The sequence below is a fragment of the Lithobates pipiens genome, unplaced genomic scaffold (assembly GCF_037356315.1).
Source record: "Lithobates pipiens isolate NorthernLeopardFrog02 unplaced genomic scaffold, aLitPip1_a1.2 Scaffold_18, whole genome shotgun sequence".
In the NCBI taxonomy this organism is placed as follows: domain Eukaryota; kingdom Metazoa; phylum Chordata; class Amphibia; order Anura; family Ranidae; genus Lithobates; species Lithobates pipiens.
Window position 1 is genome coordinate 295,368,310 of NW_027507758.1, and position 25,789 is coordinate 295,394,098.

General features: G+C 42.5%; 1 protein-coding gene across 2 annotated transcripts in view; it reads right to left on the reverse strand.

Annotated features, from left to right (window-relative positions):
• The window catches only part of AFG1L (AFG1 like ATPase), a 201,277-nt gene that overhangs the window by 14,338 nt on the left and 161,150 nt on the right, over window positions 1-25,789 (reverse strand). For both annotated transcript variants that reach the window (XM_077487151.1, XM_077487150.1), the window contains exons 9-11: window positions 21,859-21,929; window positions 21,502-21,602; window positions 4,161-4,301 (exon numbers count right to left, since the gene is read on the reverse strand). In XM_077487151.1, the coding sequence (XP_077343277.1) occupies window positions 4,161-4,301; window positions 21,502-21,602; window positions 21,859-21,929 (313 nt within the window). The remainder of the gene's footprint in view (window positions 1-4,160; window positions 4,302-21,501; window positions 21,603-21,858; window positions 21,930-25,789) is intronic.

A 25,789-nucleotide genomic window follows, 5' to 3' on the forward strand; every position in this document is an offset into this window, starting at 1 on the left:
TCAGTATAATATTGCACCTGTTTTCTGAGCGCCTGGGAGGAGGGGACTCTCTCCTCTTCCTCTGATCCATCCGACTGCTAAAGATCCCTATCCAAAGATAGGGATCTCTCCTCATTGTCAGAAGTGTCATCCGAAAGAGGAATCTCAGCAGAGGGAGGGGATCTACCCCTTTTCCTGCTATCTTTCAGGGAAGCTGAAATAAAATTCATAATTCTCCCTTCAAAACCCTCCAATGTAGCCCTAAGGGAGTCCTCAGTGATGTATACCGGGGCTGAAATATTAGGAGAGGCTGCAAAACCTGACAAGGGCACTGACTCATCCTGCGAGGCTGGCTCCAGTCTTGCAGGGGGGGATGGTAACCTACAGGCATTTTTAGAACCCCTGGACCTAGGCGGTGACTTACCAGTGCCCTTGTTACCTCCCCCTGAGACCCTCTTACGAGGAGACATAGTCCTAAGCTACAAAGCAGAGGTACTAGTACAAAGTGCAATCACTGTTGTGCTTAAAGTCTCACAATAAATATATATGCTTAAACTGCACAACCTGATGCTGAGTAGGTGTCTAAGGTTTGCCTGGATCCAATCGCTTGGGATGCTTACTGCCCACAGCTCCTGTGTCTCCACTTACAGCCCCCTGACGCTCTGGGCTTTTTAAAACTGCCGCCTGGGCAGTACAGAACCCTGCACACCGACGTGCACGGCTCGCAACCACACTCCCCCCTCCTCCATTAGCCCGGGAGCGCGCTTGGCGCGCGTGCACTCGGACCGCCGGTATCCAGGGGGGAAGGGAATCGCCATCGGAGCTCCGTGGGACCCCCGGACTACGTGGGACCCCTGTATTACCTTTATTGTGGCAGGGATTGCAGTGGACACGTAAGTCATCTGGGAGAACCAGGCTTCACTGAGCGTGTGTAATGAAAGGCATGTAAGTATGCATCAGGCTGCTCTTACTCCCTCTAGTGGTGGAAACCAGGTAAGACATACTACTACTCAATGAAGAAATCCATAATATAATTTATATAGGATTAACTTCCCTTACCTGTCCTCGCCGCAGGAATTGCTGAAAACAGACAGATTCCAGCCTTCACCCATCACGGCTGGCAGAGTTGTGCCAACCTTCAGGTTTTTTTGGGGTTCTTTCTCAGAAGAACCTCCTACCTGGACCTTGTAAAAGACTCTGCCAGAAAATTTCGTGCCACTATGTAAATAGTACACCAAGTCTGGTTTTCCCAGAGCCCAGTCTTCCAATGGGAGAGGACTTACAGACAAAACCTTGTTTCTTCGGACGACGAGGCCCGGGTACCATATCATCTTGGGAGTCAAAATATCGGCCCGAGATATGGATCCGGTTTGTTGTAGCCCTTAGGCCCCCGCAGGGACCTGCACAGAGCTTTCTTCATAGCACATGTTTTACGTGACCAACCACCATAGACACTGGCGAATAAACGGAGGTGCCTCCCATATGGGAGGAGTTATATAGGGGAGGACTTCTCCTTAATTGGGGTTAACCAGTGTCCAATTACCAGAGGTGCCTATATAACCCACTATGTAATGAAGCTCCTGTGTCCCATGATGTATGATCAAGAAAGGAATTTTTTTCAAGTGAACACATGCCATTTCTGATTTGATGAAGTGGTAAATGCAACATTATCCCCCTCTTCTCTCCCTCTCATCCAGAGAATCTGGAGATGAAGACGTAGGTGTAACCAAACTGGACCAATGTAAGTTTAAAAAAAAAAGATAATTATTCAAATTCATCTTTAAAGTTTAACATGGTAAAAGTGATGAAAATATTGTTTTTGTTAAACAATATTGATACAAGTTTTAAAAATGAAAACACGATAAATTTGTAAAGCAGAATATAGGTGTCAAATAATATATATTATTTATCGGCGTATAACACACACCTTAACTTTAATAGGGAAGTTTCAGAAAAAAACATACATTTTAAAATAAGGGTCAGTGCTCTGCAGCCTCACCAGTGCCCATCAATGCAGCCTGATCTATGCCCATCTACAGCCTCTAATATGCCCATTATTGCAGCCTGTTTAGTGCCTATCTGCTGCCTCGAATATGCCCATTATTGCAGCCTGTTTAGTGCCCATCTGCAGCCTCTAATGTGCCCATTATTCAGCCTGTTTGTTGCCCATCTGCAGCCTCTAACATGCCCATTATTGCAGCCTGTTTAGTGCCCATCTGCAGCCTCTAACATGCCCATCATTGCAGCCTGTTTAGTTCACATCTGCAGCCTCTAATGTGCCCATTGTTGCAGCCTATTTGGTGCCCATCTGCAGCCTCTAACATTCCCATCATTGCAGCACGTTTAGTACACATCTGCAGCCTTTAATGTGCCAATTTTTGAACCCTGTTTAGTGCCCATCTGCAGCCTCTAGCATGCCCATCTTTGCAGCCTGTTTAGTACATTTCTGCAAACTCGCCTTTGCCAATGATTGCAGCTGCGTTAGTGCTGGGTGACACAGATCCGCGATCTCCTGTGTATCCGGTGCTCAGTCACTCACAGTCCTGCCCAGCTCATATGATGGACAGAACAGTGGTCTATTGCCGGGCCAGGGGGGTGGGGCTGTGTGTCATTGAGTGCCGGATACAGAGGAGATTGTGGCTGTGTGTAATCCAGCTGCGCTCGTCCCCTCCTTCCACTCTGAGGCAGCAGGTATCAGCGTACACACACACACACAATTTACCTCACTGCAGCTGTCATGAAGAAAAGATAGAGTGGCATGTCATGTGATTGCCAATCTGCGATCAGCTGCATTTTTAATAAAGCATAGTCACAGGGGGACATTAGATGAATCAGCAAAGAGGATAATGTAATGTTAACCCTAATTTGAGCAGCAGGACAGGAGGGGGAGGCGCAGACACAGAGCAGACAGTCAGAGATGGGAGGGGGAGAGGACACAGGAGACACAGAGCGGGCTGCGGATGATGGAGGCATGTACTTAGACAATGATGTCAGGCCCTGATATATCGTGGTCAAAGTACATAGGGGAGGGCAGAAACTGGCAGGATCAGCCAGGTATTTTAGGTGATACGGGGGGCCAAATTACACAGCACAATCACTGTGCTGTATATAATGCTTTAAAGGAGCAGGATCTTTATTTTATTTGGGTTAACAAACACTTTAGGTTTTTCACCTTAATGCATTCTATTTTTCTTTTACTTACCTCAGCTCAATTCGATCCAGTGATGTGCACGAGCGCAGCGGCTACAGTTGCTGTCTCTCTCCTCATTGGACAGATTGATAGCAGCAGGAGCCATTGGCTCCTGCTGCCGTCAAATCCTGTAATGTGGGAGCAGGGGGCCTAGTCCCAGTGTCTGTGTCAATGGACGCAGCAGCAGGACTCAGGAGCGAGGCCGCACGTGAGTCTCAAGGGAAAGCAGCATTCTGTGGGAGCCCCCAATGAAGAGAAGGGGCCTGGAGCGCCGATGGGGGCCCCAGAACAGGAAGATCGAGGCTGCTCTGTACAAAACCATTCACCCGGAACATATGCCTTATTTCTCAGTATCCATGTCAAAAGTGAGATGGCTCTTAGGGCGACTTCACACTGCCCTACTGTGCTTTGGCCACAGCGTGAGTGCAGCATAGTGTTTTGGTGCCAGTTAGCTGTGCTTTGCCATAGACTTCAATTATGTCCTGTGGTTTTGGTGCATTTTCTGAATACACCAAAACAGCAGGACATAATAGAAGTCTATCGCAAAGTGCAGCTAACCCACACCAAAACTGTGGGTACACTGTGTGGCCAAAGGGTAGTGGGTCAGTGTAAAGTATATATTACTATATATAGAGTATATATAAACAGTAAAAAAAAGAGAAAATCACTGGAGGCTTCTTTTACCCATTCAGCTTTACAACATGACTACTCCGATTTGTTCTCCTCTACATTCTATATAGTCTCTACAATGATGGGCCCTTCTCTGTACTCTCTATTGCATGTAATAACTATTTCAAAGAATCTGGTACTTCATCACATTAAAAAAAAATAGGCACATTTTTAATTGTTAGTCTGAGTTGTTAGTCTTAAGTGTTCTCAGTGAAATATACGCCTCTTTTTTTTTTTTTTTTTTGTAGAAAAAGATTATAAATGGACAGATGTAAAAAGTCGATTCTAAATGTATATATTTAGTTCAACTTAATTACTGTACCTTGTGATCATAGAAGGCATCAATGAGAGTAATGAAACGACGAGCTTGTGAGCGCTTTGTCATGTCTAGACGTGGAATTCTTCTGATAAATACAGTGTCAAATTTCTTGCACATTTCCAGGTAGTCACTGGCTCCTAAAGGCTAAACCATAAAATTGAATTAATTTTTTTATCTTCTCATCCATGCAAACTCATATTACATAGTTATATTTCATATGTTTCACTTAGTACCATGGGGATCATTTTCTGCAGCTGGCCCCTTTTGCCTGACTAGTCACCTAACTGGACACTAGTAAATCATACCAGCAGTGGCTTTTCTCATCATGTAATTGCTTGCATCTCTGGACATTCTCTGTGGCCATTCTAAGATATTTTCTGCCTTGAACCTGTCCAAATTATGGCAACTTCATTTGGCCTCATGGGTAATACAGTGTGCTGGACTGAGCCTAAGCCCTTGTACACACGGTCGGAGATTCCACCAGAATGTTTCCTATCGGACCGTTTTGTCGGATATTCCGACTGTGTGTGGTCTCCATCGGACTGTTTCCGTCGGAATATCTGACAGACCAAGTTTTCCAACTTGCCGGTAAAATTTTCTGACAAAATGCTCCTATCGGACATACTCCGATCATGTGTAGCCTACTCCGACGGACAAAGTGCCACGCATGCTCAGATCAAATTCCTAGGCCAAAGCTATTGGCTACTAGCCTGAACGTAGTCCCATCGTAAGGAATAAACTTCATCACGTTATGTACAATCGGATTTTCCGACAACTTAGTCCGACCGTGTGTATGCAACATCACTTCCGGATCTCTTCCGGAATTAATCCGTCGGAATTACTCAGACGGATTTGGTTGTCAGAATCTCCGACCGTGTGTACAAAGGCTAAGTCATCAAAATGTGACATAGATACATCAGTCACCTCCGACTGCCTAATAGAATCAAGCCATATTACAGCATGGGACCAAAGATTTAGTTGAGCAAATGGCTTCCTCCTTTACTTTATGCAAAGAAATTAATTGGTGCCTTTTTACGTTCCTTGAATTTGGCTTTAAACTGTGAATATATTATACATTATCATCTGGAGTTGTACACCTGTAGTGCAAGCAGGGCCGGTGCTACCACTAGGCGGACTAGGCAGCCGCCTAGGGCGCACTGCCGCCTAGGGCGCCCGGCCACTGGTGACCCTCTTCCCTCTCTCTGCAGCCAGTAACTAAGTCAGTCTCAACACAACAGGCAGCCGCTCCCGAGTCCCTCTGTACAGTGTCAGAGGCGCAGCGGCGGCGGAGAACTGTGTCATCCCCTGCGCCTCTGATCATCACAGTGCCAGACTGCTAGTAACCTGTCTGTCTGTGTTTCACTACAGCCAGCTCTGCCTCTCTCTCTGCCCAGTTCCCATATGCTGCATGGTCCGTTCTCCCCCCATAACTCCGCCTCTTCCCCTCTCCTCAGCCTCTCCAGCAATGTCTATTGTCCAGGGCTCCATGCTTTTAGCCTCTACTGTGCGGGCACTCTGCAGGATCAGAGCGCTCTCCCACCGACACAACACTGCCAACATCCCCTCTCCTGGTAAGAGACTTCATGATCTCTGCTGCTGTTTCTTCTCAGCTCTGTTTTCCTCCCAGTGAGGCTGTGGTCACATGTAGTGGAGCCTGGAGAACAGGCACATGTCTCGCATGATGCTGCAGCCCAGTTAGAAGAAGGTAGCTGAAAAATATGTCATCAGGCAAACCATGTGTACTGTACAGGGTCTGAGCCAGAAAACAGGACACCAGGGTGGCTGGGGAACTGCACATACAGAATCCTCACAGTGTGTAGTGGGATTGAGCAGAGCAGCAGACTATAGCTTTGGGAAGGATGTCCTGTCACTGCTTCAGCGCCCCAACAGGTATGCAGATGCACACAGGTTGGGTGAGACACAACCAGAGTGATGGTAATATTGCTCATAACATCATGTAATACTGACTGAACTGCACTCTAAACATGTGTCAAATATAGTATTATGCCCTACACTGGTTGACAGACCTATGCTGCTTGCTGCCTCTTGTATTTATGTGTGCTTTAGGCTGGGTTCACACAGCTGCGGGTGGGAGACCCGGATGTGATTCGCACCGCACTGCAGTGCAAATCACATCCGATCTCTGTGCGATGCGAGTTCAGCCATACAGATAGTATACAGATAGTATGACTGAATTCGCATCGCACCTGCCCCAAACTCGCACAGGACCCTTTTTTTGGTCCGCAGCAGAATCGGATCGCATGGGTGTTCACACCATGCGATCCGATTCCTGTCCGAGTTTGCAGATCGCACTGCGATATGCGGACTGATCTGGGGGTGTCATTAAGATTTCACTGACACTCCCAGCAGTCCGCATAGGGCAGTGTGAACTGCCGGCGGGAGGCATGCGATGCGGGAAAACGCTGCGGATTCACGGCGTTCCCGCATCGCTCCAGTGTGAACCCAGCCTTACACTGCTTTCAACTTTGCTTTGTCCGTTTTGCTACCAAACACAGACAGATCATGGATCCACTGCATCCACTTAAAATTCCTTCCAGAAAGTATAAATAAAATTGGACATCCCAGTGATTGTAAGGTTAGGCTCGGTTCACACAGGGGGCGACACGAGGCGACACGACTTGCCGTGCCACGACCTGACAAGTCGCCCCCGTTCTGTACTACGGAACCGTTCTAAGAGGAGAGACTCGAGTCGTTCCGACTTAGAAAAAAGGTTCCTGTACTACTTTTGGGCAACCTCGGGCGACTTGCATTGACTTCTATACAGAAGTCATTTGCAAGTCGCCGCTGAGGTCGCGGCAGGTCGCGGCGCGGCAAGTCGTGTCGCCTCGTGTCGCCCCCTGTGTGAACCGAGCCTTAGGTGGGCAGTCTATACAGATGTGACTCCCCCAGCCTACATACAATAAGTGTGTTTTTTAGTGGCTGAGTGTGTGTTAAAACAACATTGTCTTGAGTGGCGGTGTAGAATATTTGATATTTAATATTTATTCTTTTTAGTCATTGTGCCACATTGCTTTTTAGATGGATTTTATTTAATGCTACATCTCACAAGGTAACTTATTTTATTAGCAGCAGCTATTCTTTATTGCTGCTAAATTTTTTGTATTTTGGAGGGGGAAATCCTCCATAAATGTACAAATCACTGTTCAGCCATCTCTGATCTGATCTATCATCCCTGATCACTGCCCAGGCCTGGAGTACACAAAGATGAGGTGTCCAGGGATCTGTCCTGTCAATACCACCTGGTGATTGCTGGCATATACAGAGCTGGCCCTCACACACCAGACTTTTAGCCCCAGTTCACGCTAGAACGCAGTGCAGGAAAACCACCATCCATGTGCATTTTCCACACCACATTCGGGGGGGGGGGGGGGGGGGGGCGGCAAAATTAGGTTTCGCCTAGGGTGTCAAATATCCTTGCACCAGCCCTGAGTGCAAGTTGTTTTAAACAACTGCAGGCACCCATTCAAGCTAACATAGTAACTGCAGAAACTTGGGATCACTAAAAACAATTGTTGCCTATGGGAATTTGGATTGTGTTGCGCCATAACAATTAATGCCACATAGTATAGAATATTAGGAACTGCCAATTGAAGAGAAAGAAAACAACAGCCCTTTTGGGATCCACTTTACGCCATGTAATGCTGCTGTTTTTTTCTCTTCAATTCGCTGTTCCTAATAGGTCCTAAATGACTTATACACATGTGCTGGCCTTGTTGCTGTGAGCCTTTCCAGCCTGTCCCTTTAGGGTGACCCGCCCTACCTTCAGACTTGTCTGACGTGGCCCCCAGTGTTAATTTCATCAGTCAAGTTTTCGTCAGGGGCATTTTTACAGTGACGAAAACTAAACGAAAAGTACAGCACATTTTTGTCCACTGACGAAAACTATGACGAAATTCAAATCCGCTTTCGTTAATGAATGGAAATGGGACAAAAATGTGAGGCAGGGTCGTTTACCCTTGTGAACTAACTTCCATTTTTTCTTGGAGCTCCGCCTGCTTCCGCAATCCACTCCCAGCAAGCAAGCGGGTTCGACTGCACCACGACAAAACGACTGGCAATGCCAGACGCAGCAGCACTGTGCATTACAGGCCAATGAAGCCTCCCGAATCCCCCCTCCCGACGAGACCGAGTCTGTCCCACTCCCGAGTCTCAACTCACGAGACGACCATGCCACCAGGCGCCCAGAGCAGAGAAGACCAGACTGGGTGTGTACAGTTGTGTAGTACATTACAATTAAATCAGGCCTGAGGCCACCCCTCAGACCACCATCGATCCAGAGCACTGTGTGTGCATTACAGCCATCCTCAGACCACTGTTCAGAGCACTGTGCAGCATTACAGGCCTCCTTTGACCACTGTCCAAAGCACCATGCATTATTACAGGCCTCCTCAGACCACCGTCCAGAGCACCATGCAATATTACAGGCCTCCTCAGACCACCATTCAAAGTACTCTACAGCTTTACAGGCCTCCTTAGACCACCATCCAGAGCACTGTGCAGCAGTAGAGGCCTCCTCAGACCGTCCAAAGTGGCTAAATCAGAATCTGTAAGTTTGTTCAAATCTTAATACCATAAATAATAACAGATTTTTTTACTCCAGGAGTGTATAATGAGTTTTGAAAGAGATTTTTAAATAATGCATTATTTTACTAACAACATTTGATTTTAGTTGACTAAAATGTACTGGAGATTTAGTTGACTAAATACGACTAGAACAATTGCAGACGACTAAAATGGGACTAAAACTAAAATGCCATTTTAGTCCTAAGGGCCCTTTCACACTGAGGGGCTTCTAAACTGCCAGTAAAACACTGAATGCTTTTAAAGTGCTTTTCTGCGCTTTTGAAGAACTTTCCATTCATTTCAATAGAGAGGGGCATTTTTCATCGCCCTGCCAGTGCGCTGCCCCAGTGTGAAAGCATTCATTGATTTTAATGGAAATACGTTTTTGTGAGCTTTTCAGGCGCTTTTTTTAGCGTGAAAGCATCTGGAAAGCGCCTCGGTGTGAAAGGGGTCTAAAAATAGCGCCTGTAAAGCGCACTGCAGGGGGCTGAAAAGTGTGAAAGCCGAGGGCTTTCAAACTGGAGCGTTGCGCTATAGAAGAGTGTTCTTCTATAATCATGTGTGTAATTTACTAAATTAATTAATTTAATCTATCCTTATATGGAAATTAAAAATAAAAATTAAAGTTATCCAAGTATCTAATGAATCATTATTTAGTAGTGTAGCATATAGAATGAGATAAAATAATTAGTGTGTTGTATTATATGTATTATGTATTATAGTTGCATGTTTATTTTATATATATATATATATATATATATATATATATATATATATATATATATATATATATATATATATATATATATATATATATATATAAGAAACATTATGGATTGAACGACTGAATGCCACTCAAGCTCCAGGCCTAAATGAGACACAATCGTATAAATCGTTTCTTTAATGAACAATACTAGAATTAACAATTTATTTAAAAAAAAAAAAAATTTTTTTATTTATTAATCCCTTTTGCCAGTACGGCTACTGCATGTTTTTTATAAAATGATGTGCAATATTGAAATCGATACATATGACATTAGGGATTTCCATTATATTTTATGGATTATTATTTTTGATGTATTGTATTATTTAATTCATTTTTGATAAATGATAAGCTCCCGATGAAGCGTTATGATGAACGCGAAACATGTAGAGCACCTAAATATGATTGAGCTGATTCTTAATTGCTATCCTGTCCATACAAATTATTTTCTGTATTGATGGTCAATCCTTTCTTAACCACTTAATAACCGGCCTATAGCCGATTAACGGCTATAGGTCGGTTTGCTATCTCTGAGAGGCCGTTAATTAACGGCCTCCCGGAGAATCGTTCGTGCGCGCCCCCTGGGGCGCGCACGCCGGAACATCCGTGCTCGCCGAGTTCACGGGACCCGGCGCAACACGGATCGCGGTAAAGGACCAATGGCAGCGGTCCTTTACCACGTGATCGCTCCGTCCAATGACGGAGCGATCACAAATGTAAACAATTCGGCTTGCCGGGTCAAGCTAAGGTCATCAGTCTCCTCTCCTCACACCGATGCAGCGTGAGAGGAGAGGAGAACATTCCAGTGAAAATAAAAAATAACCGTGAGTGCCCAGCAGTGCCCAAATAGTGCCACAACAGTGCCAGAACAGTGCCAGAACAGTGCCAGACCAGTGCCATCTATCACCTGTGCCACATCTGTGCCACCTGTGCGACCTGTGCCACCTTTGCCACCTCTGTGCCACCTCTGTGCCACCTCTGTGCCACCTCTGTGCCAGCAGAGCCACCCCAGTGCCACCCCAGTGCATACCAGTGCCACTACAGTGCATACCAGTGCCATACCAGTGCCACACCAGTGCCACACCAGTGCCACCTGTGCCCATCAGTGCCACCTGTGCCCATCAGTGCCACCTGTGCCCATCAGTGCCATCTGTGCCCATCAGTGCTCATCTGCGCCACTGCAGTGCCACATCAGTGCCGCCTGTGCCCACCAGTGCCGCCTGTGCCCACCAGTGCCGCCTGTGCCCACCAGTGCCGCCTGTGCCCACCAGTGCCATCTGTGTGCTAATCAGTGCCACCAGAGCCACACCAGTGCCACCAAAGTCACTATAGTGCCCATCAGTGCCACCTGTGCCCATCAGTGCCACCTGCGCCCATCAGTGCCACCTGCGCCCATCAGTGCCACCTGTGCCACTGCAGTGCCCCATCAGTGCCGCCTGTGTCCATCAGTGCCGCCTGTGTCCATCAGTGGCGCCTGTGTCCATCAGTGCCCACCTGTGCCCATCAGTGCCCACCTGGGTGTTAGCTTTCCAAAATGGGGTCACTTTGTGGGCGTTTCCATTGTCCTGGTGCTCCAGGGCCTTCATAAGTGTAATAGGTGGTTGAGGTATTAGATGTGTAATTTATGCTCCTAGAACGCCTGAAGTTGCTACTTCAATGTTGGACTTGTGTATGTGGCCAGGCTGTGTAAAAGTCTAACACATGTGGTATCACCGTACTCAGGAGGAGCAGCAGAATGTATTTTGGGGTTTCATTTGTGGAATGTATATGCCGTGTGAGAGAAATAGCCTGGTAAAATGACAATTTGGTGTGAAAAAAAATTAAAATAAAAAAAATCTTTATTTTGCAAAGAATTGTGGGAAAAAATTACAACTTCAAAAAACTAACCGTGCCACGTACTAAATACCTTGGAATGTCTACTTTCCAAAAAGGGGTCATTTGGGGGGTTTTTGTACATTACTGGCTTGTTAGGGTCTCCAGAAATGAGATAGACTGTCAGTACATCAGCTGTGATCAAATTGATACATTTTCAGTGATTGGCACCATAGCTTGTAGACCCTATAACTTTCACGCAGAATAAATAATATCCACTAATTTGGGTTATTTTTACTAAAGACATTTAGCAGTATACATTTTTGGCCAAATTTATGAAGAAAAATTACTTATTTGCAAAAAATTTTAATAGAAATGAAGAAAAATGCTTTTTTTTACAAAATTTTCGGTATTTTTTCATTAATAGCACAAAAAATAAAAAACGCAGAGGTGATCAAATACCACCAAAAGAAAGCTCTATTTGTGGGAAAAAAAGGACGAAAATTTCAGATGGGTACAGTGTTGCATGACCGAGTAATTGTCATTCAAATTGTGAGAGCACTGAAAGCTGAAAATTGGTCTGGTTATTAAGGGTGTTTAAGTGCCCAGTGGTCAAGTGGTTAATGTTCTTATGTTGGATATTTATAAAAATATATACAAATTATGATGTACCTGTAATACACTAGACAAGATAAGAAATTTTGAGATCTGGTTTGTTTTTCTCTTTTTAGAAAAATAAAAATTGCTTTAAATTTATTTACTAGCCCCTCTTTTTTCCCCTTTTTTTCTCACTATATTTATATCTATGCCTAAAAAGTCCAGTATGGTCATTAACCTTTGTTGAGGTTTTGTTTTTTAAAAAGTGATGCTCCTGTGCCTTTTGTTGGGTGTATGTGTGTTTGGATTTCACCATCTCCTAATGAAGTTAACGCTGTTCACGAAACACGTCAAGATCATTATCAGTGCTTGATTGTTAAAAAATAGTGTCAGACATTAATATTTACATATTTTGCCTCTTAATTATATGGCTACTTGTATTTTGCACCCTATTTTTTAATCTTTATAAATGATAAAAGATGCAATATTTTATATTATGTGGCATATCTCTATCAAAGTCCCATTGGCAATAATTGCTTTTAGTAATCCACGTCGTGGCATTCTGGCTATTGATTTTCTCATTGATGCAGAAACTTGTTCTTCTTCCATTAATGCAAATCTGACACATACAACTTCAGATTCTGAAGGTGTTCCAATTTTTTTTTAGGCAGCTCACATAAAAAAATAAAACTATCACATGGACAAGTAAAAGGTAGCTTTCTCGATCAAAAATACAAAACGCGCTGTCCGCCAAATATGTAGGCTAGGTATGTCAGGCCACATGGTTTCTGGCTACCAGAATGTATCTGTTGTTTTCAAAAAGCAGTGAGATAGGAGACTTGACTGGTTAGCACCATATACAGCCATGATGCATTCATGATCCATATTGGGAAGTAGCAGTGCCCTCTACACTTATCACTAGGAAATATAATGGAAAGTGAAGAAATTTCCTTGATCTCTTCTGTCAAATGCCCCATTTACTTAAAAGCCCAAATCTTTTATCTCCTGAATTTAACTGCTGTATCTCATTGTTCATAGGTCCTGTGAAAACAAGTGTAGGATGCTTTTACTCATTGCAATTATGAATATTAATTTATTGTGCTTTCTCAGTACATTCAACAGCCTCTATCTTAGCAATTAAAAAACGTAAAGCTTAATGCTTCAAAAAACAAAAACAAAAAAAATAAATAAAAATAATGATGCTCCAAAAACAAAGGAACCCTTTATGTTCTTCATACGTTTCTGCAAACTTCAGCTTTTGTGAATGTTAGGGTGGTACAGAATGTGCAGACAGTACTTTATCATTATCATTGAGTAGACACAACATAAGTGCCTCACAGCACCATCTTTATACAAATAGCCAAAGGAATCTGGTCTCAGACAGTATTTTTATGGTGAACATGATAGCACTTCCCAGCCTGCTATAATGAGTGCTTAATAATCTGTGTTCATTTAACTTCTCAGATAAGCAGGCTCGGCAGCATTGAGGGTTCTTTGGTTCATTCATTGTATACATCCTTCAAAGCCTTTAAAATAAATAAATAAATGTATATACAAGATGATAACACAGTAAAGACTTGAAAAAACACGTACATTTTTATATGATGTTTCCATTTCATTAGTTATGCATTATTGATGAAAAGTAATCTGCCAAAACAGAAATATGGGTGCTGGCCATGACTTGTTTTTGATGGTGCACCCCAGTACTGTTTTGCTGATCCTTCTTTCTTCAGTCACTGAATTTTGAACAAAGTATGGAATATTAGGAGTCCATATGCTGCATGCTTGTGCCAGGCCAAAGACTCATTAATAGTAGAAGTCAGGGTCAGAATGACAGCCATGGAGCTCGCGCCATTCAATACAAGTCAGCACATAGGTTGGACTTGATGGACCTGTGTCTTTTTTCAACCTCACCTACTTTGTAACTATGTAAGTCACCATTGGCAGCTTCCATATTTGTATTTTCACTGGCTTTAAAATACTAAAATACTACTAATCCAGGCCAAATAGACAGATCATGAGCAGTAAGACATGATAAGTATCTGCTAATGAAACATTTTTCCAAACCTATGAGGAAGTCCAACCAAAAGTTTGTGTTTTGTGGCTAACCACAAAGATACCTAAACAGCACTGCTGAGACACTCATTACTCCACCTGTGCATACATAAATACTTGCAACAGGCCAGTATGGATTCACATGTAACTGATAAAAATGAAGGTAAAACCAGGTGTACTTATACAAAATGCACATCAAATTTTTGATTGTAGTAAGGCTGGCCATAGACTGTTCGAATCTCAGCTGGTTCCTGCTGAATTCCTGTTGCGATTCGAACCACGTATGGGCACGCTAAATGTACCAGACTGATCAATCGGTTAACTTGGGTGTAACCAGCCTGCTGGATTTTACTTGCGATTATCACCAGGGGTTGCTAAAGCAGCTAGCAATGACTGTCTTCTACTGGCAAGGGTGGCTTCCCCTGCTCCCCCCTCAACGCCAGGAGAATACAATTGCTCTGCAGGAGGGATTCCCGCATTGTCTGTGTTGATTGTGGAATGGTGCAAATTTATTTCCTGTAACCCGTGGTCTGTGGCCTGCCTAAGAGACACAGCCAGTTGGATATTTAAATCAGTGGCTGTCTAGATTGTAATGAATAGACTCAGAACACAATTTCTATACTGCAAATAACAAAAAACAAAACTACTATGTACTTCATAGTACAAAATTTCTCTCAAAAAGGATAAAATGCATTGAGCTGTGAATGCCATTTTGGTATAATCTTAGATGTTTATCTGCAATTTTATTTAAAACACTATACAAGTTCTAAAATCATAGTACGGTGGAGGAGGAGAGACCACAGCACAACACTATAAGGGAGTTGATAAGGGACACTGGTGTTAAATACAAGTGATAATCATTAGGTTCTTGTTTAGGTTCAGTTCACACTACTGCACTACAGCAATGCATTGATTTTGAGTGGGACTTTCGATGGTTAGCATATTCTTTGGAGCCAAAGTAGCACACAAACCTTTTCCAAAAATCGCACCACACAGTTACATTGATCTGAATGGGCACCATGGAAAATAATGTGAATTCCCTAGTCATGCGATTCTGTGTGACTCAATTTTCACCAGAAATTGCACCAGTGTGAATCAGCACTTAGGCTTAAGGAATTACCTTAAATGTATTAGTATGTTATGGTTTGGGGGTTAGGTTTAGAAATAGGTTCAAATTAAAGGTTACGATCTGGTTTACAGTTAGGGGATAAGGTCAATTTTAAATGTGGGTGATTTAGTAGGTAAAGGTTTAAAGTGGTTGTAAACCCTTTGACCTACAGATAAGCCTAGATTAAGGCTTACCTGTAGGTCCAAGAAATATCTCCTAAACCTATACGGTTTAGGAGATATTTACAAAAAGACAGGCACATGCGCCGTAGACAGCGCCGCGCAGGCGCACTAAGCAGGCCGCAGATCACGGCGATATGCCGCTCGTGTCGGCTCCCGTCACAGTGCCATCACAGTGAGACCCGGAAGTCACTCCGGGATCCATGGCAGCAGCGAAGATGAAGATGGAGGACCGCTTCGGGGGCTTCGTTCTCAGGTAAGTTATTCATAATGAGTAGTATGCTATGCATACTAGCTCATTATGCCTTTGCCTTGCAGCTTGCATTTTTTTTTTTTTTTTTAAATAGCCTTTACTTCCTCTTTAAGGGTTAGGGTTAGATTAAAGATCAAGTATAGAAGTTAGGCTGAAGATTGGGATTGGTTATACATGTATGATAAAATAGGATTTTTGTACTTGCCACAAATTTTTCTAAAGTTCATTAAAGGACACAGGATTCATAGACAATTGGGTTATACTCCTGCCTAGCCACTTTAGGACCGGGCTTCTTTTTTAGTGTTGTTTACAAGTTAAAAACAGTTTGTTTTTTTTTGTTAGAAAATTACTTTATATATAAATAATATAATATAAATAACCCCCAAACATTATAAAAAAAAATTCTAACACCCTAGAGAATAAAATGGCGGTCGTTGCAATACTTTCTGTCACACCGTATTTGCGCAGCGGTCTTACAAGGGCACTTTTTGGGGAAAAAAATACACTTTTTTGAATTAAAAAATAAGACAACAGTCTTGCATTCACGTTTCTCACAACAGGGGATCTCGGACTGACTGGTTGGCATCTGTTGTGAGGATCTTCTCAGACATCAACAAGAAGGATTTCTTTAACTCCAGAGCTAGATTCTTGAGCCACCAGACCAGGGATTACCTTATCTTTGGGGTCAGGTAGATTGGTTTGTCTACAGACTGAACTATTGTGTCCCATGACAACAAAATGTGGAGTTGTAGAGTTTGCTCACTGGAAATGAAGTGAGCAAAAGGTGCTGCCTCATTAACATCAAGTACAGAACTCGCATGCAGGATTGCATCGATTCAGAGGGCTCTGGGCTTGTAGAGGTCTGAGTGTGGAGAGCCACAAGCTTTCCTAGGGTCCAGGAAAAGACCCAGATACTCCAAGCAATGTACCAGTTTCAGCACTGATGTCTGAAGGTTCAGGACCCCACTGAACTATTTTAAAGTATTAAACTGAAAAGCCAATATTTATTATAGTACTGTTTCTGAGATGAGATGGCTGCATCAGTTTTCTTTACTAAGCATGCTTACTTTTATTTTCACCTATGATTCTGCCAGTAAGTGTTTTTCTCTCTCTAACACAAGCTGCCCTGCAGATGTGTAGTTACAGAATTGAGACAAACCATTGTCAGAGGTGCTTACAATGATCGGCTTTTATTGATGTAAAACCTTTACCCCAAAAGGGAAGAACATTGTTGGTGTACCTACTTCTAAAGTATTAGGCTAGGTTCTTATTATTGTGTGTTGAGAATACGTGCACAATAGCGTGTTCCCAACACACAAGAGAAACGCGCTACTCTTTAGCAAATACCAGGCGGTGCCATTAGTTCTTAATGGCACCCACATGCATTGGTAATGCCCGCGTTTTCATGTGCACAATCGCATGGTGTCACACCACCATGCGGTTCCGTGCGGCATCATTTTAAAAAAAAGGTCAGAGAATTATTTTCCCTCATTTCTGAGGGTAGGGCATCCCATTGAAAAGAATGGGCTGCCCTACCCGCAGTAAGCAGGTCACACACATGTGAACTAAGTCCTAGCTGACATTTGGCCTCAATTTGTTAGTGTATTAAATCCGCTAGTGTATCCAACATTCCCTTTCCTCCAGACTGACAACGCTGCTGTCCAAAGGTGTCTCTGTGCTTCTCTATCCAGAGTGTAGGCACCCTAATAAAGAAGTGTGTTTCTGACCAGATCACCAGGTGAAAAAAAAATGAAAAAAAGCCTGAAAAGATGACTAATGCAGCCACCACATCTAATGATTGATAAGTTGCAATAAATTAAATTTTTGGTTTTAGTACCACTAACGTCTGGACTGTCCACATCACATTGTTAATTAGAATCTGTTGCAATTGTTTGCTCAATAAGAGATTATCCAGATATCCCACAATGGGAATGCCCAAGGAACATAGCAAAGCTAGCACAGGGGCCAGTACCTTGGTAAACACTCAGGGTGCAGATAGCAGAACAAATGGTAAGGCCACACTTCATAGGCAAGATGGGATGAATACCCCTTTTTGATTTTGGAACTGTAAAAATGTTGGAGTAAAAATGCTGAAATCTTTCTGTTATGGCAGTAACTCTTTGATCCAAAAGCTCTACAAGAGCAGCACGGAGGTCCACTTTATACCACTCACAGAATCTCTGCATGGACATGCAGTACTCACAAAATCCCTTATAATGCCGCATGCACACGGTCGTATTTTCCGACGGAAAATGTTCGATGGGAGCTTTGTCAGAAACTCTGACCGTGTGTAGGCTCCATCGGACATTTTCCATCAGAATTTCCGACACACAAAATTTGAGATCTGGACCTCAAATTTTCCGACAACAAAATCCGTTGTCGGAAATTCCAATCGTGTGTACACAATTCCGAAGGTCAAAGTTCTACGCATGCTCGGAATCAAGCAGAGGAGCCGCACTGGCTATTGAACGTTAATTTTCTCAGCTCGTTGCCGTGATAACCAATCGTGATTGATTTGACCTCTTTAATTAAAAAGAAAGTCAAAAGACACTTTGGCAGGATAATGCCTGCACACATACTGTAGGTATAACATGGAGATGTATGGAATCCTTCCTCAGAGTTTAAGCGCAAGATATATGTAAACAATAATAGTAGAAACCCATGGTCACAGAATTTGTTATAGATCACTACAAACTTTTTGTTTGGGACTATTCACTTTTTCTAATATCAATCACGGTTGGCTATCACGCCATCAGATCAATTAAGTCAATTCATTTACCTATCACATGTATGAACTTCAATCAGTTTATTTCTACGTATGGTATTGGTATATAGATTTATTTACTAATAGTGATAATTTTAAAGCGCCCTCTGCACACTGCACAAACAAAACGGTTTAACTTTTCCCTAGTAAACAAAAGACATCCATCCTCACACTGCACAAGCAAAAAAAAAGGCACGCTGTGGGAGGATTTATGTAATATGTCTGTGGTCACTGTTTTTTGTTTTGCAGTGTCCAAATTCACACGTAGGTGTAATTCATTACAATTTAATTGTCTCAGAGTCCTGAATCCTTAATGAAAGAGAAAGAATTTGTTTTTCAGTTATATTTTACATTGCACCAAAACAACCACAGCAGTAACTTGGTGAAAAACATAGAAGTTTAAAGGCTCTTTAAAATGTACTGCATTGTGCCTGTGTCTTGTCATATAGTGTCCCCTATCAGATAGTGTCCGCTGTGTACTGCGCATGCGCAGTACACAGCAACACAGATCCCGAAAATTGCCGAGGATGAACGGTGCCTGCGCTGTGAGTCCAGGTTCTATCCCCACTATCCAAGTGGACATAGAGTAGGAATATAAAAGAGCCGAGCGCAGCGAGGCCGAGTCCGAAGTGTGGCGAGCTAAGCTCGCCCGCGAGGGGCCCTCTAATATTCACAACCCTATGTCCGCTTGGATGGTGGGGCTACCACCTCCACTCACGGCGCAGGCGCCGTTCAACTTCGGAGATTTTCCGAAGCTTCGTCTGCTCCGTACTGCACATGCGCAGTACGGGGGGGACGCTATATGATGGCCGGACACTATATGGCACAACACCGGAAACCATTTTTTATGATGGGACAAGATGTTTTGCTGCACAGGAACAACTATCTTGCTGTAAATATAGGTACATTCCATTCCTGCTTTCCTTTTTATTTTGTTTGTTTGATATGGAAGGAAAACAAACAAAACAAAAATATCGCGCTTGGGGCAAACCTGAGAGCTGCAACTAAAAACCATCTAATATCAAAATATGGGTCAAATCAGAAAAAATTATACATAAAGTTGCGCTAAATATACGTGAAAATTGGAGTGAGAAACTCAATACAAATCACAAAGAAAATACAAATCAAAAAAACATCCTGTGTGAAGTTCAATCAAGAAAAAAAGGAGTCTTTGTAATCAGGGAATCTTAGTTCCAAAGAGAAGCCAATAATTAGGGAAATTAATCCTTTTTATGAATTCTGTGAAATCTTCCTGGCTTTGCCACTATCACATCCAGATCTGAAAAAGGTTTGACTCTTACCGCAATGGGTGGACTCCAAACCAGCGGAGTCATTAGCGCGAGCAGACAGCCCTCTGCAGGGTTCTTTTGCGTGTATTTCGTTCCGGTGTACTACTGAGGGCATGGATAGATGCGGATCATTCGAAGGTAGCCAGCCTAGATCGAAAAGTTCCGGAAACCGTCGTACGTCCTACTTCTCCTCTCGGTCACCGTAGAGAAAGGCAAAGTGGCTGTCCGATCTCCCTATTATGCCTGGAGTTATCTACAGCTCCCCAGCGAATCGTCAGATGCCAAGGTTTTTCAGTGCGCAAACCTGTGGTGAAACACAAAACACTCGGGTCTCCCGGCCACGAGCGAGGGGAAGGGGAAAACAAAAAGGACTCCGACAAAAAACAAAAAAGGACGTACCGTTAAGCAGTCGACAATTTTATTAAAAAAATTAAATACACAGCAGACCAAAGGTATGACCGAATAGGTCCGATTCTAACAGCCCAGGGCTGTTTGTGCTGATACCACCACGCTTAGAATATTCCCTAGCACGGGTGTATATTTGTTCTTAATTTTAACTGTTTTTTTTATGCATATATTTTTTATTTGTTAGAATCTGACCTATTCGGTCATACCTTTGGTCTGCTGTGTATTTAATTTTTTTAAATAAAATTGTCGACTGCTTAACGGTACGTTCACGATCGGAGTCCTTTTTTGTTTTCCCCTTCCCCTCGCTCGTGGCCGGGAGGCCCGAGTGTTTTGTGTTTCACCACAGGTTTGCGCACTGAAAAACCTTGGCATCCGACGATTCGCTGGGGAGCTGTAGATAACTCCAGGCATAATAGGGAGATCGGACAGCCACTTTGCCTTTCTCTACGGTGACCGAGAGGAGAAGTAGGACATACGACGGTTTCCGTAACTTTTCGATCTAGGCTGGCTACCTTCGAATGATCCGCATCTATCCATGTCCTCAGTAGTACACCGGAACGAAATACATGCAAAAGAACCCTGCAGAGGGCTGTCTGCTCGCGCTAACGACTCCGCTGGTTTGGAGTCCACCCATTGCGGTAAGAGTCAAACCTTTTTCAGATCTGGATGTGATAGTGGCAAAGCCAGGAAGATTTCACTGAATTCATAAAAAGGATTGATTTCCCTATTCATTGACTTCTCTTTGGAACTAAGATTCCCTGATTACAAAGACTCCTTTTTTTCTTGATTGAACTTCACACAGGATGTTTTTTTGATTTGTATTTTCTTTGTGATTTGTATTGAGTTTCTCACTCCAATTTTCACGTATATATTTAGCGCAACTTTATGTATAATTTTTTCTGATATGGAAGGAAGCAGGGAATTTAACTACATAGGGAAGGAAATAAGTTGAAAGGAAATTAAATAGGAGAAGAGAGAAAAAAGTGTCAAGGGGAGTTCTGTAAAAAGGGGTGTGTGTGAAAGCAGGAGGGGTGGTCCTTGGTGGGAGGGTGTCTGCGAACGTGCGTGTTTGTGAATGAATCAGTTCTTAAACTTTAGGAAAACTCCTAAACTTTCTCTAAGGGGACATACCATAGCTGTGTTCTTAGAAAGAACATGTTCTGGTATTCTTGCAAGGAAATAAACCTTAACAACACAGTTCTATCTCATACTTCGCATACTAAAGTCAATCTCTTAATTTTCCATTTAACAGTTTTTCTAGAAAAAAAAAATGTCAACTTTGTCAATTTGTTTAATGTTAATGGCCCTTTACCAAAGCCAATGGAGAAATGTGTCGTTTTGCACTAATGACATTAAAATAGGAGATTCTGATACAATTATTGTACTGTGCAGAGAATAATGTGGGCGTGCTGCTGCTTGCAAATAGGCTTTTGTTCACTGTTTAAGAAAAACATGGTCAGAGAACGCAAAAAAACAAAACTCTTGGAAAAACAGAGGGGGTGTTAACTTGTTTATAGTTGCTGGGCACTTACACGGTCACAGAGTTCCTCAAATGTGCAGTCAGCAATGGATCCACAGGCTTTGCTCAGCTTCAGCTCCCTGCCCTGCACTTTCAGAATCCTTGGTCTTGTTACTATGGAGACAGGAACAAAAGCTCAGTCTTGTCTGGATAATTACCCTAAAATTCATCCCTTACAGCTAGGAAATGCAAAGCTTGATGAATAATAGCACATGATTCAACACATAAATTAGACAAAATGCTGATACAATGACTGCCACTTGAGTGTGGCATCAACCCATAGACAGCAATGGAACTTATTAATTGGTCAGTGGAGATTGGGCATTGTGTTTTAAATGCGTTCTTTTTCAAGAGAAATTAACTTACGTACCATCATTTTGTTTCTGAGCCAGCTCATCAAACAACTTATCCATGACAGCCTCCACATCAGCTTCACTTGTGCTACAGAAAAAAGAAGAATAGCACGTGAAATTAATAACACTCAAAGCCAGCATCTAACAGCTGCCTTGGACTGCTTAGCTTCCTGTCCATACACCTATACATGTATATTCAAAGGGAAAAGGATGTTATGTTCTAAACACAAACATTACATTTACAATGCACTTCAAAAGTGGGAATATTAACTTGCAGGCAGATGATTTGGCCTTATTTGCATACACTGAAAGGCTCATGTGATTCCGACAGCTTCTCGTAATGAGGCAACACAAGCACAACAAAGCTCTTAATACTATGTGTACACAAAGAGGGAGAGTAAGCTACTGGCTTTCTCTTGGATGCAAAGCAAAAGTAAACACACCAGACTAGTGAAAGTCTTTTATTCATTTGTGTGATGGACTCATCTTGGTGTATAGTGGAGATATGACCAGTCCCCCACAATAGATATTGTTCTTTTATTATGTGCCTGCGATTAAAGATTTTAAGGATTATAAGTAAATCACAGCTATGCATCATAGGGCTCGATCAGTAGAGGCTGGTACACACAGGCAGTTTTTTTTTTCGTTCAACCCAGCAGGCTAAACAAAAAACAAACCTAAGGAGCTCCCTGCTGAGCTAGTGTGTTCTGACAGATAGACTGTGACCCCCCCCCCCCCCCACCAGAACACACAGGTCAGCACAGGCAGCATGCTGATCGGCTGCTTGTTTTCTACCATGCCTGTTCGACAGAAGCCGTTATGTACACACTCGCGAATGTTGGGTGGTTTCTGTTGAACCAGGCGATATTCGGCCAGTGTGTACCAGTCTTAAGGTAATTGTAAAAAATTTTTTATTTTAATGCTTCTATGTATTAAGATAAAAAGCCTTTCGTGTGCATCAGCCCCCCTAATACTTACCTGAGATCCATCTAGATCCAGCAATGTTGAAGGAGTGTCTCGGTTGCCTTGGACTCCCCTCCTCATTGGCTAAGACAGCAGCGTGGTACCACTGGTCTGAATGGAGCTATGGCTTGGCTTGGGTGCCCCCATAGCAAGCTGCTTGCTGTGGGGTAATTCAACAGGAGGGAGAGGCCAAGAGCACCAAAGAGGGAAAGAAGAAAGAATTAGCTGCACATCCAGAACTTCCGATTGCCTTTTATTTTGTTTCACGAAGATAACACCAAAGACACCAAACTATGGCCACGTAAGCACCAAAGAGGGACCCGAGAAGAGGAAGATCTGGGCTGCTTTGGGCAAAACCACTGCACAGAGCAGGTAAGTATAACATGTTTGTTATTTTTAACAAAAAAAAACACACTTTACAAATCACTTTAAGACAAATGACAATAAGTAAAGTTCAAAAACTTAACACCGGAAAGAAAAAATTGCTTGGTGTGAGGGATTCCCATATCAGCACCCGTGGTTGCAGTAAAGAAATTCACACCATCTATGGCCAGCATATAGAGTGTCTTCATAGGGAGATCTTGCAAGGTGACAATACAGGATGAAGTATTTTAATTTGGCCTACTGACAACAGCTAATAAGCAACCAAAGACAAGTTTTGAATTGTTAGGCAACTGTGCAGTCTCCATACCTTGCATAGATCAGCACAAGGGACAAAGTCATATGATAAGCGGAAAGGTAAAAGCAGGCAGCTAACAGGTGGGTAGTAGCAGGCAGGATTCACAGAACACAAAAATGAAGCGAACGTGAACCCTTGCTCATGCTCAATCCCACTGCACAGAGCAGAATTTTAACCTGCTAGTGAGTGATACTGCAGATGTCTCTGTAGTACACTATTAAAACCAGTAGATTGCACAGGTTCACACCCATGGCAAATGCCTCCAGAAACAAAGGGGATAGAATGTCTACAGGCAATCCTGTCAACAGGATATAGGCAACCAGCTTACCAAGGGAGATGAATGACAGATTCTATACTACCAATTTCTTAAAGGATAACTAAACACAAGAACAAAAAAAATACAATATTTTGCAGCTCACCAGTTCTTAGATGTGGTTGGCTGCATCGGTTTTCTTTTTTTAAGGCTAAGAACATTTTGAGAAGTACAGAACATATCTGTTGATCTTGCCAGAAATGCTGTGACTTTCTACAAACTGAACAGGAAGTAAAAATTAATCTAAGACCACTAATCTCCGCCCCCTATGTAATGTAAGCGTATAGACAGAAAATGTATTATTCACAAGAACACAAGGTGAAAATAATGTGAAAAAAGCCTGAAAAGAGAAAACGAAGACAGGCACAAACATCCAGGGACTCGTTACCTGCAATATATTACATTTTTGCTTTTGAGTTCAGATATGTAGATACATAGAGGAGAGGCAAAGAACCTAGAGCCCAACCTACGGCACTTTGGCAATTTTTCTGCATCCCTCAGGGTCCCTGCAGACACTAAGCTGTGTTTTCCTATTGCCCTGCTATAGCAGTGATTTGTAGCAGTTTCATGTAATAGATCTCCAGTCTATGACTCTCTCCTGAAACACGTCCCCAGTGTCCAACAACAGAAAGAAAGTTGGCCCCCACTGCCTTAGAGACACCAGATCATTCACATCTAGTGCAGGTATCTCCAAATTATCAGCATGAGGGCCACAACATATATTTTACATACATTAACAGACTGAAAAAAGAAAATCAGTTTTATAAATATATGAATTAGGGCTGTTACTGATTAAAATTTTCATGTTCGATTAATCGTTTTTTTTTAAAACGATTAATTGACTAATTTCGATTAATTATAACGCACATACAGATCCAACTACTTTTAGCTGATCTCCTTGCATTGCAACTCTGCATTAGTCAGTGGTAAATGTGGTATACACTATATACAATCACTCGACACTAGTTTGTTTCCACAATCCATGACTTAACTTCACAGTTCACACAAATACGTTTTAAATTCAAACTGTAGCACTGACGTAATTTTTTTTAATATTAAACTTTAAGAAAAACGTAGAAAGTTAGTTTAACTTTAATTATAAAACTTATATAGTATATTGACTGTCAGTCACTTTATAGTAGGGAAGTAGGCATCACTTTAGCCAGTCACGCAGACATACCAGAGTGTTTATATATATATATATATTTTTTTTACAACAATGTTAAAAACGGAGGTTATCAAATTTGCCTACACTTAGCTCACTGAAAGATCCCAGTTAACCACATCCATATTTACCATCACTGTCCAGGCTGTCCGGTGATGTCACGGACATCAACGCCACCGGACTCCTCCCCCCTTCGCTTTGTTAGCAGATGGAGGTACTTGGGGAAGGGGAGAGGAGTCCGGTGACAATGTCCGTGACATCACCGGATCTCCGACGGAACTCCCTGAAGACCTGGAAGCCTGCGGAGAGGGGAGTATTTTGATCGGTCAAAAAAATTAACGATTAATCGAGGAATTAATCTTTAATTCTCCCAGCCCTAAAATGAATACATTTTAAATCAATAAATAGGTTTTATATTGAACTTTTTTTTAATCAACACGATGCAATTTGTAAAAAACAAAGAAAGAACTTCAGTAAAATAAAGCAAAAATATTCCAAATACACTTGAGCCATTTATAAAATTCAAATAAAATAAATTCAGTCTACAATTTTTTCATCAGAGTCTTCTTTATATTCCCTATCAAGAGCCTCCCTTATCTCGGAGTCCACATCGGAGACCCTCCTTACATCAGGGTCCACATTTTATTAGAGTTCACCACTACATCAGGTTCCCCATACATCAGTGTCTACATCAGAGTCCTACCATAAATCTGGATCTGAGTTAGATTTCCTCCATATAATAGTATTCCCATCAGAACCCCCCTTAAATAGTGGTCCTCAGAGTTCGTCCTTGCATCAGTGTCCCCATCAGAGTACCCCCGTTACATC